The sequence below is a fragment of the Xenopus laevis genome, chromosome 2L (genome assembly GCF_017654675.1).
Source record: "Xenopus laevis strain J_2021 chromosome 2L, Xenopus_laevis_v10.1, whole genome shotgun sequence".
NCBI classification, from domain to species: domain Eukaryota; kingdom Metazoa; phylum Chordata; class Amphibia; order Anura; family Pipidae; genus Xenopus; species Xenopus laevis.
Window position 1 is genome coordinate 89,764,849 of NC_054373.1, and position 13,128 is coordinate 89,777,976.

Here is a 13,128-nt window from a genome sequence, read left to right on the forward strand (position 1 = left end):
CAAACTTTCTCCAACTCTCCAGAACCAGTGGCTGCAGAAAAAGAATCCTCCAAACACAATCCCAGTTTATCTGTTTAAATCTGGCTCCATGATATTTGTCCTTGCAACTGGAGTTGGAAACAGAGGATGCAAAGACAAAATAAAATCCCAAGAAACCTATCCCCAATAATAAATTTGTACTGTTTTTATAGGAAACCTGACAGTATGCAGTGAAATTACCCCTTCATTTACTTGCTCTGGTCGACATTATTTAATTAAAGTATATTGGAGATAGATTTCTTTTTCATTAAAGTAAAAATGGGATTTTATTTTTTTGCCTTTACATTCCCTTTAAATAGAAGCATTATGCACAGTGATGGGCGAAATTATTTATGAAATAAATAATGAAGACCAATTGCTTAGAATTGGCCGTTGTATAACATACTAAAAGTTTATTTGAAGGTTAACCACCCCCATTTTTTTTAAAGTAAACCCTATATATAGAGAATGACTCTTTACTATCTTTTGTCCTACTTTAATCTGTCAGTCCAGTCTTTAACTAGGTGCAAATGACTTCTCAGAGGGGGCAGTTAACATTAAAATACCTCTATCGTGCTAGAAAAGTAAGCTTATAACATATATTAAATGTATAGGCACATTTAGTCAAAAATTAACATGTTTTGTAGAAGGTTGTTGTACTGTTCCTTTAAATTAGATCTAATAGCCCATCTATATTGAGCTTCAAAGTTCATTGTTAGGATGTCATTTCCTCTGTTTTACAGGTTTCAGTACAGTAATGTCCATTTATATTTAATCTTTTATGAACTGGCAGGATATTTATAGTTCAGCTTCTATCAACACAAAGTCTCTAGAGAGCCCATTTACAGTATATATATCTAATTTAGAGACCTATCTTGCTAGGAAATCTTTCCAGGCTAAGCATGATAACAATAGCCTGTACATTATCATAACAAACATTTAGCACTCAGTGTACTCTTTGTAACTTTACAGAGTGACGCTACTCCTCTAAGACTGGGCAACATTCAGCATGCCTTTGTCAACATTGACTTCCTACTAAGCTTACTGGATTCTAACTCAGCAGTTAATCACTTTTGTAACTGCTGCTTACAGGCCCCTAATATCAATAATGGGTGATGTCTTTGGATATAAAGTCTTGTGATAAAGCTACATACAAAGCATACTGTGAGTATACAGAATAAAAATGTCTTCTATTTATCTCAGTATGAGTTTCCTGCATTATTATCCCTTGTACGTGTATATTCACCCTATCATGTACTAGCTGCACTTTCTGCTTAAAAGGGACCCGTCACCAAAAAAATATTTCAAATCCTATTATTCAAGCAAAATTAACTTTGATTACACTGTATAAATTATTTGAATTTTGTTTCCTTCAGTCAGGGATGTCCTAATTATAGCAAGCAGACAGGAGCAATTTTGTGGACACTGTTATTAAGGCAAGCCTTGCATCATGTCAGAATCTTGTTAGTGCACCAGAATGGGAGACCTGATGTCCATGCACTGGCTACACAATTAAATAGTTAAGAGAATGGGGAGAATGTGGGGAGAGCAGTGACATGTAGGAATTGCTGAATAGAGAGTTAAAGTAACTGCCTGCCCCATCTCTTTGCCTAAGGCAGAGCCGGGCCGCGCTGGCCAGGCACCCTAGGCAAGCCGGCCAGTCGCGGGGCCGGCTTAGCGTGCGCATGCGCAAATTGCCGCTCGAGTGCACGTGCGCGAATTGTCTTGCAAAAATGGGCGCCCCAGCTTTAAGCCCTAGGCACGTGCCTACTCTGCCTACCCCTAGTTCCGGCCCTGGCCTAAAGCATAGAGAAGTGGCAGACAATATTTGATTGACAGCTGAGATTTTTAAATGAGCTGACAACAGCTATGAATACTTTAATAAAAAATTGAATTTGGATTTCATGTTTCATTTGAAAAGGACTTTTATTATACAGTTTTTTTATGTCTGGGTGACAGGTCCACTTTAAGTGATCTTTGCAGTTGTGTAGTACAGCTATTTTAACATATGACCTCACCTTCAACTTTCCAAAGCTTTATTATAGTCATTTAATATAGGGGGTTCACTGTACACCAAGCAGGAATTGCCTGGACAAAGATCGTACTTAAAGGGGTGGTTAGCCTTCAAGTTAACTTTTAGTATGTTATAGAATGGCTTATTCTGAGAAACCTTTTGATTAGTCTTCATCATTTATTTTCTATAGTTTTTAATTATTTGTCCACTTGTTCTGACTCTCTTCAGCTTTCAAATGGGGTCACTGACCCCATGTAAAAAGAAATGCTCTGTAAGGCTTCAAACGTATTGTTATTGCTACATTTTATTCCTCATCTTTCTATTCTCTATCTCCTACTCACATTCCACTCCCTCATTTAAATTAATGCATGGTTACACCCGAGGTGGCTTCAAGTCCCCGAGGTTTGTGAGCAAATATTCAAAGATGCAATTGAATTTTGGGAAATCAACGAGGGCTCGGCACCCACACTGACTGTGTGGGAACCATCTAAGGCCTTCCTGAAAGGTTCCTGTGTGGCATCTATAGGTAGATAAAGGAAACAACTTGACAAAAGAACAGAGGAGCTCAAAGAAGCTAACCACCTAGCAGAAGAACATTTAACAGAACTCCCTCAAGGCAACACTCCCTCCTAGTCTCACAAGCCCATAGACAATATCACCTCCATCTGTTAGAAAAAAACAAAAAAAAGCTCTTGTACTCCAATCACCTACTCTTTGAGAAAGATAACAAAGGAGGGAAACTACTAGCATACCTACTTAGAGAAACAAATAGTCTAGCTCCTATCATGCAGGTATGTTCTCCTGACGGGACCCTTTGTGATATCCCCCAAGGGAGTTAACAATGCTTTTGCCTGGTATTATCAATCTATGTTTTAAATGCAGAACTAGTCCAGGTACATGCCTACATGTGTTTTGGACTTGCCCACAGATCGAGAAATTTTGGAGAAAAGTAGTGGCATTTGTAGTAGAAGCAGTAGACGTGCCAAATGTGTGGTCCCAGAAGCATGCTTAAGTATTGGAGGTCTTATTTCCAGGCATAGCAGATGGCCCCAGGTACACAAAGTCCTATTTGTAGGGTGGAGTTAGAAGATAGGATTATATGTTCATGATAATCTGCATTGATAGGCAGTACTTGCCTCTACAGTGTGTTTAATTGATTGCATTTTTGTGTATACTGTATTGTCATGATAACCAAGTGAATTATTACCTCTTCTAAACAAGTTTCTTTGTGGTTCAGTTGTCTATTTCATTTGCATTTTTTTCCAGCCATCTTTTAGGTTTTTGTTGTGTTTCAGCTGGTCTGACTGGTCTAAGTTTTACTAAGTTTTTACTCCACAGGCAAAGTTAAAAGTACATTTTCCACTCACATAAGCCGTTCTCACACTCAGAGCCATAGTAACACAGGATCCCAGTCATGTAACACACACTCTCGCTTGGACACTTATCCGAAACCTCCAATTGTACAAATCACAATGGCACCTGTATTGAAAAAGTGATATTTTCAATTAACCATTAAAAAAGAATAATGGTTTTGTAAATGTATTTTATTAAAATGTGTTAAATTTGCAGGATCTTTCAAAAAAAAAAAAACAGTGGCCTTTTGGGTCCAGGGCTGTCCTTAGTAGCTCTTATCATATTACAATTCTTTGCCTTTGCCTAGCATTCTGAGATTTTAGTTCTAAGATTAGTTCTTCCACTTTTGTATTATATATTTTATGAGCATAAGCCATAGTTGTTTGATAAAGTATGGGGTGCCATTTGTCCCAAGAACACTTTGTCAGTCAAATGCATCACTTAATAATAATTTATATACAAAAGAGCATCATGTGCTCTGGACTTTGTCATTTATAGTTGGTTTGTATATAAAGATTTTTTTAAATGCCTTGAATATGAATTATACTGCTGAAATATTCAATTCAATATTGTCTGACTATGTTATGTAACCGGGGGCCTTAACATAGTGAGAAGCGGCGGGAATTAATGTTCATTCGAGTAACCCCAATGTGTTTGAGGGGGGTGGAGAGAGAAAAGGCAGCACGTGGTGGGATGTTACAGAGTAAGTCGGAGTCCTCATCACAGCCCTCTAAGTCATATGTGGCATCATCAAGCATCTCCTTGTGCCGCTCACACGCCTGTTCAACTTTCATCTGCGATATCCGGGATCTTAGAAGCATAAGCTGTCGGGCTAGCACGTGGTCAGAAGCCTGCATCTCCCTCTGTAAAAAAAATGCAGGCTATTAAGAGAACTGTGACAAAGGTTTATAGGAAAACCTTATGGTATTGCTCACATTCTGGCAAACTGATCAAATGAAGACTCACAAACATTCCTTTCATTGTTCCATAACCTTCTTCCTTCCCTTCATCCCTAGTGCTTATGTATTGCAGTGATTGATTGATTGATTGATTGATTGATTGCCCATTGATTCTGGGCAATATACCTCTGACAATGAGGTATATTGAGAAATCAAACTGTTTCTCTCCCTGGAGACATTACATTTTTAGAGGATTAATGATGCAATGACCATGTAAACAGGATTTCAAGTTTAGGGCATCCTGCCATAGTACATTTTGTGCTTGTGGCACAAATAATCTTTGGTTTTTGGTATCCCTGCACTTAAACAGGAAAACTGAAGCTACTCTATGTTTGGTATTTGCAAGGTAGATAATTAGTTTTTATTTTTCTTCCAAAAAAACAGGTTGGGCTCCTCGGTCCAAAGCAGGTCTGGGTCAAGCCGGGGGGAAGTGTGCTCGGGGAGTGCGCCGGAGAGTGCCAGTGGCAGAACAAGAGTCTGGACCAGGGGTAGGCGAAAGAAGAGGTAGGTGCTTGGTACCCCCACTTGGTTGCGCCGTAGGCACGTGCCTCTTTTGCCTACCCCTAGTTCCGGACCTGGTCCAATAGGGTGTATTTCAAAATGTATAATCAAAGTTGACATTCTTAAAAGAGACATTTTATGTAAAAAACAAGAATGTACCAGTGCATTTTACTCATTTAGCTATAGAAGAATTGTGCTTTAAAAAGTAGTGTTTCAGGCTGATTTATTGAATATTTCTGCAAAACCCTAATAATTCCTCCCTTCTCTTCCACTTCCTGCTCCCTGAATTCCCAGGCTGTGCTGGGGAGCCGGCTACTCTCAGCTCACTGCACTGTAGAACAGGAACCAATCAGCAGTTAGCAGGACCTGATAGGGAACTGAAGCATGACTGTGCTTGTGTGACTGCAGGGCTGTGATTGGCTGTCCCCCTCCTACTTTGCTTCTGGCAGGGACCATTAGGACACTCCCACCCCTCATTTGAAACACAGACAGGGACCAGAGAACATCTATAGGGAGCTCCAAAAAAGGGGATATTTTTAAAGATAATATTCATTTTTAGCACCATGTAATAGCAACACCACATATTACTCATAATTGCCTACAAAATTAGGGTATATTTCATTTATCCTATATGTCTCCTTTAAAATTGGAACAAAAGCAGATACTTCTATATCAAGATATTCTAACCACATAACTGTACCTAAAGCCATTTAGTAGGTTATAAAAACCCCAATGATTTTCATATTACATATTATTTGACTAGCAAAGTACAGATTGTCCAGGTTTCAGTACTGCTTTTGTACTGAATGAATGAGGTATGTAGTGCAAGAGTTGTTTTTTTTTACGATCCAATAATTATTTTAAAAATGAACAGGACAAACAAATGATTTACTAGGGGAGGGCCTAAGTATTTTGCAATATGTTAAAAGAAAAGACCTTGTCAAATTTTCCCTACGCATGAAACTTTACACAAGGTAAGCTAAATATATAGACTAATGAGATGTCATAAAATTACACTTTTTAAGGTAATATAATAAGCCTATTTACCCCAAAATAGGTCTGTATACTGCAGTATATACTGTTGGGCACAGGGCACAGCATGCATTGACACCTCTAAGCTTTTGCCCAATAATATATACACAGTTTAAGGAAGTACCTTGAAAGAAAAGAGAACCTACTGAGACAAATCATCCTTTCGTTACTCACCAGCTCATTTCTCAGCCACTCCAAAGCTTCGTCCATTGAGCTAAAGCCACATATGCTGGTTACTGTAGGATCTTTCTCCTCTTTTGAGGGGGATCTGGCAAAGGTGGCTACTCCTCTGCTCTTCAGCCATTGTTGTCCTTGCACCCTCTGTGTCCATTCCTGGTAGGAAGGTCGTCGGGTTTGCAAATTCAGCCGAGCAGTCAGAGCCTTTACAGAGTCTAAGTCAGGAGCTGCACCTTTACCCTCCTCTTCCTCTCCCAGCTCACTGAATCTCACTGAATTGAAAGACATGAGTGGATGAGATGTGATAGTGTCAGAGGCACAGGTTTTATAGCGTAAGGTAGTTTAAGGCAAGTTGGCTTGAGTGTGCAGGAATTGCCTCTATAACTGAGCCAGTAAGACAAAGTGTGCCCAGGAAAGATCAGCATGAAACGGAGCAGAAAATCAGCTGGGAAAATGGATATGTAAATGTAACTGTGCCAGTTGTTGAGGGTGAATGTACTCCAGGTTGTTGCTCTGTAACTCTCCTTGGCTTTGTATCACTTAGCTGTTTATATCCTTCCCAGTTCTGCAGGAAGTTGCACCCAACAGCTAAAGTTTTCCAGCATACAGGAGAACAATAGCTTCCCCCTCCCGAGACACCCTGGAGAGGGCAGAGGTCGTAAAACTATAATAAACTCTGAGCTATTAACAGCCTCTTCTTCTACCCTCCTGCACTGATGGGCAAGGTGATCTGATCAGGAAGGAAAAAGGTGGTGGCAGGAAGGATGGAACGAGGGCAAAGAACAGAACATTGTTGTAGGGGATGCAAAAGACCTTTTAAGTATAAAGAAAATGTTGTCACATAGAGATAATTAATACAAATTGGAATGCTTTAAGGAGCAGCAGTTCACCAATTTGAAAGTACAATTGTATTTTACTATGGTATAGACATTGACATTCTGGGATAGTTTGCTAATTGCCAGAGTTGACCAGTTAATATTATTGCAGATTAAGCGGATGTTTATTGACACCTTTAGAACATTCTGTTTAAGCCCTCATCTAGTCATCTTTCTGTCTGTTATTCAAACCGCTGTCTGGTTGCAAGGGTTTTAAAGGGGAAGGAAACCTAGTCAGCGCAAAACCCCCACCCCCCCCTCCCGTTTGTTGCCCACCCTCCCTCCTCCCCCAATCCATGTACCATTTGGTCTAAAACAGAATCAGGACATATGTGTTTTCACATTTTTCACCACCATAATCCAATTTCCATTTTTATTTTTCAAGACAGCAAAAATGGGTGCATTAGATGTACATTTTTCACACTGGACATTTTAGTTCTACTACTTGTGGAAATGTATAAAATAACTACTGCTAGCAAAGCTGAAATTCCTCATGTCAGCTGTGTCACTTTCACCCCCGCCATGGCAATTCCAACAACCAACCTAGGGGAAGGCAGCAACTTCTATTGGTCCATCTGTCATTACACCATCTGATTGACTTCCTACCTTAAAGTATTTTAGTGAAACACTTTAGCCATAGGCATGAATCAAGCTCCCAACCCAGGCACTGTAAGCAGATGTCTTGAACACTTGACAATCCAGAGAGCCCCCTGTAGTCTTCAGGGAACATATTGACTTTATTAGGTGGAAGTGACTTTATTAGGTGGAAAATGGCCTGCTGGAGTCCCAAGTTCAAAGCCCGGGTGGGATCTTTCCGAATGCTTTGTGAGATGATTAAGCTGGGTTGTCAGTGCCATTTTTTTCAAGCTGCATACAAGACCACTACTTTGGATATGGTAAAACCACCTGGCATGTCTGCTCTGTAGCGCACATGTCAATTTGTGTGTTTCCAGCCAAAAGGGCCCGGTTGGTATCCCCCAAAATATTTTTTCAAGTTCTGTATAAAACACTATCCTCAAAAAGCAGTTCCCAGGGTTAACCACAAGCTCATGTGGGGTAAACCCCAAAAAGGGCAGTGGGGGTGGGGGGTTGGTGTGTTATATGGAGAACCTCCCCTAGTTGATGCAAGGGCAAGGTAAGTGCAAGGTATGGGCAAAGTAAGGGCAAGATATGGGAAAGGTAAGAACAAGGTATGGGCAAAAGTAAAGGCAAGTGGCTAAATATGGAACCCCAGCCCTAAAGCAGACACCTGGGTACCTTAGAAGGGCAGGAGCAGGGGCGATCCTGGCCCCTCTGCCGCCTGAGGCAGCTTGCTGGCCCCCTCCTCCCCTGTGCACTCACCTTTTTGCACCAGGGGGGGTCCACAAGGGGAGCGGAAGGGCAGCGGAAATTCCGCTCTTAAAGTACCAGGAGCGGTACCTAGTGGGGCGATGCCACCTGAGGTGAGTTTCTCAACTCGCCTCATTGGCGCAACGCCCCTGGTCAGGTGGCAAGATGGGGAACCCACTCACGGCAGATACTTGGTGGGTTAGAAGGCAAACCCATGTAAAAGAAATGCCAGCCAAATAGAGTTTCATTGAGATGGCCCTTCAGGAAAGGAAGCAGCCAACAGCCGTTTTTTTTCAGCAAGACCCCTGCTTCCATGCCAGTGACTAGAGATAACTTTCTATCTGTACGACAGGGTGCAAAGTGCAAAATGCACCAAATATTGCCTTGCTCTTCAGGTTGAGGAAGCGTTGCAGGTGTCTGCACTCCACTTCAGAAGAAATTCAAAGGAGACATGCACATTGGTGCAGACCCCTCCCACCCACCCCCTAACCTGTATCCTAACTTGCAGGTGTAGGCCAAAATGGAGCCCTATACTTACTGCCTGTTTTATGGCAGTCGGTAAGTACAAGGCTGCCTTGATCTTCAGGTTGAGGAAGCGTTGCAGGTCTCTGCACTCCACTTCAGAAGAAATTCGAAGAAGACATGCACATTGGTGCAGACCCCTCCCACCCACCCCCTAACCTGTATCCTAACTTGCAGGTGTAGGCCAAAATGGAGCCCTATATTTACTGCCTGTTTTATGGCAGTCGGTAAGTACAAGGCTGCCTCCCACCAAGAGGAGCTGTGTTTTGCACCTTGCATGTAATTTTTTATCCCCCAGAAGTGCAGAGCAAGTAAAGCATTGAAAGCAGCTACAAGTAGAATGGCTTGCAGTAGAGTCCTGCACAGGTCCAATCAGAAGAACCCATATCCCGACCTGGACCCGCTGACCTCTAACCCGACTGCCATCCGCAACTCAACACATCCCCCTACCAGAGCTGCTAGCTACCCAACCCAGACCCTACACAGTTAAGCTTCCTTTCTGACCCGTGATCGTGAAGCCGGACGTGACAACACTTTAGACTGGAAGTGACATCACTCCTGCTCTGATTCTGCAGGAAAGGGATTAAAAAATTGCCTTCAGCTCTAGGGAGGGTGGGAGGACCAAGTCCCGCATGTTAGCCGAGTATCCAGGTGGGGTTACCTGCTGACTACCAACATGGTCACGGAAACAGGGATTTTCTGACCAAAACCTGGCCACTTTGTGGGTATTCTGCGTAGGGTTGCCACCCAGCCGGTATTTTACCGGGCTAGCCGGTAAAACACCTACCAACGCCGGGGCCGGTATTACGAATTTACCAGCAATGTAGCTGCCAGTAATTTGTAATACTTTGAACAAAAGCCCTCGGCCCGTCCCCAACCCTCCAAATTTACCGTTTTTGCTGTCTTCTGGCCAATCGAGCGTTCAGGCCCGCCACTTTATGTCACAACACACCCCTTTTTACGTCATGGCAGCCCCCTTTTACGTCACGGCCTGCCCATTTGCTCCCGCCCACCCCCACCATTTTATCAAAAGGTGGCAACCCTAATTCCGCTTCAACCCAATGCAAGACTCTAGCTTGCAGTAGCTCTTAGTATACAACCTTATTTTTCACACTAATACTAAAACTTTTTTTCACTGGTGCCTGGTCTGAATTATAATTCCGTTATTCTGGACCATATTTAAACATTACATAGAAGTTATGTTTGAGGCACAGGAAGAAAGACAGATTCAACTAAGACTGCAGTTTAGCTCCAAAGTTCAGTCTCAGCTTTATCATGGCTATGCCACTAATTTCTGGTTAATATATAATCCCAGACATACATAAACATGCATACGTTTTCATGTGACATTATTCTAATGGTGTGTTTTTATTGTTTTTTAACAAAAGAAATTAACCACACAAAATTGGTTACATTGACATTGGATTGCTGTCATTGTAGGTATTACAGTTTGGTACCTATATGTGGTCACAGTGGGACATTAGGGGGGTCTTTCTTGCTGAGTGAAAAGTGGAGTGAAACATTACTGATGAATCTGATCTTTGTTTTCTCTGGTGAGCCCTATGATAAAGTTACAAAAAAGGGACACTTCAAGGACAACAAATACAAGTTGGGCTGCTCTAACTGCAAAGTGATAGCATTTACATGAAATGCAGTAAGTGCAGTTCTCCATCTGGATTTCTTTTAGAAATGTCCCTGGTTTATCACAAGATCTTTTAACCTTACCATAGGGTATTGTCAAACAAGGAACTGCTGAATTTGTTGTACATCAGCATATTTCACCCATAAATAAAAATGCCTTATTGAATAATATCCAAAACAATTTTGCAGTAGTGTTTTTGCCCAGGAAGAACTGTGAGCAGGCTATTGTTTGTGACTTGCTTAGCCTGGCAATGTAGCTACAAACCACTACAAGCAAGCATTCTAGCTTGGTCGCCTTGCTTCTCATAGAGAACTTTGTCGCTTCTGTCTTGCCATTCTACCAACAAATGAGAATAACTTAATGGGACAGACGAGCACCACAGCCCACATGATTCACCACTGACCATTCTGTCCTCTGCAAGCCACAATCCACTTTTATATTGTCTTGTAAACTGGTCATACAATATCAAACACCTACACTGACAAAACTTGACATATACTATTTATAGACTGCCTACTCTATATTTGACAAAAACTTCAATACACACAACTTGCATGTGAGCATTCACTAGCAACAGGGTTGTGAAGTGGATTTCCATTATAGTCAACGACTACAAAGATAAAAATAAACCTATAGTACATGCACCATGTGCCCACCCCACACCCGCTGGGAACATCATGGACTTTGAGACTGCCTCAGGGGATCCCACATGCTCTGGGCCTCCCACCCCAGTTGCAAAGCCCCCTTCTGCCCCCTGTCCCAGCCACAAACCCCCGCATGTACTGTTTCCTTGGGTCATAGAAGGTGGTCGGGGGCAGCAGCAATGGGTTTAGGGAGGGAGCTGAGTCAGCTGGGCCCACCTTTTATTTTCCTGGTGTCCTGCCGGCCAAGTCCAACCCTGCAAGCACCCCAGAACACTTCACAGAGTTTTAAAATCCTGTGCAGTGTCAGCTATGCTGGAGATCTGCAACATTGGATAGAGGAAGACAATGAATTATCAGACAATCATTTGGATAAACATTGGAGACGTTGATTAATGGATTATTCTTCTTAACTTGGATATAAAAGAAAAAGGCCAAATAATAGCTATACACTCTTTTCAAGGCTTTACCATCCATCACATTGCTGTATATAAAGTACAATATATTATCTAACACAGATACAGAATACAATGAACTGGCCCCACTTACCCTTTGGCAAACACTGTTTTACAAAGCTCGAAAATACACAAGTTGACAAAACGCCATCTATAAATCCTCTCCAATACAGACAATCAGGCAGATAGATTTGTCAGTTCAGGGCTGAGAGAACTCTCATTTGTGAACCTGAGGAAACAAGGGGACATGGCTTTGTCGTGCCACCACTGTGTTGTGAGTATGCATTTTGGCACAGTGGCCCCAGGTGCAGAAACAGAAGAGCGCTGATTCAATCGCAGGGGATGATAAGGCCTGTGGATAAATGCAGGTGGAGAATCAGCCCAGTGTGGCCATAACCTTAAGCCATTTTACACAATTACCAGACTATAGTGTCATCTGCTCCAACACTTGGTCCCATCTTTGCCTTTGGCTAAGATCAAGTGTAGTATCTGTTTTAAGGAGTGGACGGGGCACCTGTTTTTATAGACAGTCTACCTTGATCTTCTGGTCAAAAGGCCAGCAGCATAAAAGCCAAAGGTGTGCTGTTCTCTGGGAGTAGTGACCGCTGGGTGCCTCAATATGCACAATGAGGTTGTGGCTCAAGCTGCACTAGTAAAGCACTTTGCACATAGCACTTTCTGCTTTATACTGCACCCACCATCAGTCAAGACTGTGTAACATCTCTCTTATAGCTACTTTTTATTTGTCACTACTTTTTTTTATATGTGACTTTCCTTTGGTTTTTAAGGATGCAGTAGAACCATAAGCACTCTGCCTGATAGACTTTGGGAAGGACTGTGTGGCCATGAGACTCCTGTCCTCCCTGAAAAAAAACAAGACTTTTCTCCAAATAAACCCTGGGGAAAACTTTGGTAGAACATGTGAAAAGGGACCCTCCCTAGACATGGGCCAAGGGTGGTTCTGAAGATCCTTGTGACTGCTACTTTTGGTTGTGGGGGGTCGGGGATAAAAAGGAGCCCTCCCTAGCTTCAGCCAAGGAGGGCATGATGACTCAATTTTTCATTGAACCAACTGTCCTGTGGGATTCTAGTGTGTGGCTTTTTCCTTTTAAGGATGAGTAATTTTGTACCCCTTATGCATTATTTTTGCACTTTAAGATACAGACTGACCTTGGGCTTTCTATACAAACAAGCAACTGTCCCCACATTGCAGAGATAAGCCTTTCACCACTGAGGTCCTGTATTACAGTTTTGAATTGTGCAGCTACTATGTGCTTGTTTGTATATTCATTTTTTATCTGTCTGGGTTTAATCCAAATACTCCAATCTCTAGCTAAACTGCATGCAGATGAAATTGCCTTATTTTGAGAAGTCAAGGATGTCTGAATGCTGATTCACAGCCTGCTTAGAGACTCCATCTGTGCCAGCCCCAAGGAAGAAGAAGACTAAAAACCCTCTCCTTTCCTATTCTTTCCTCTTTTGTGTTTTTGTCGGCAAATACAGCTTCAGGCCTGTGAATTCCCACACCCTTTTTCCACTTACCTTTAAGCTATTGATTTACCCTTTCCTTTATATTTCCTGTATATTTATTGTATAGTAATATATCACAA

General features: G+C 41.9%; 1 protein-coding gene across 1 annotated transcript; it reads right to left on the reverse strand.

The window, feature by feature from the left end:
* Positions 1-3,530: 3,530 nt before the first annotated feature.
* fam167b.L (family with sequence similarity 167, member B L homeolog) lies at positions 3,531-6,618 on the reverse strand. Its single transcript, XM_018246735.2, has 2 exons — positions 6,052-6,618; positions 3,531-4,248 (listed from the first exon to the last, which is right to left on the reverse strand). Exons 1-2 carry the CDS (start codon positions 6,340-6,342, stop codon positions 3,985-3,987), a joined length of 555 nt encoding a protein of 184 aa, XP_018102224.1. The 5' UTR covers positions 6,343-6,618; the 3' UTR covers positions 3,531-3,984.
* Between the last annotated feature and the right edge of the window lie 6,510 nt (positions 6,619-13,128).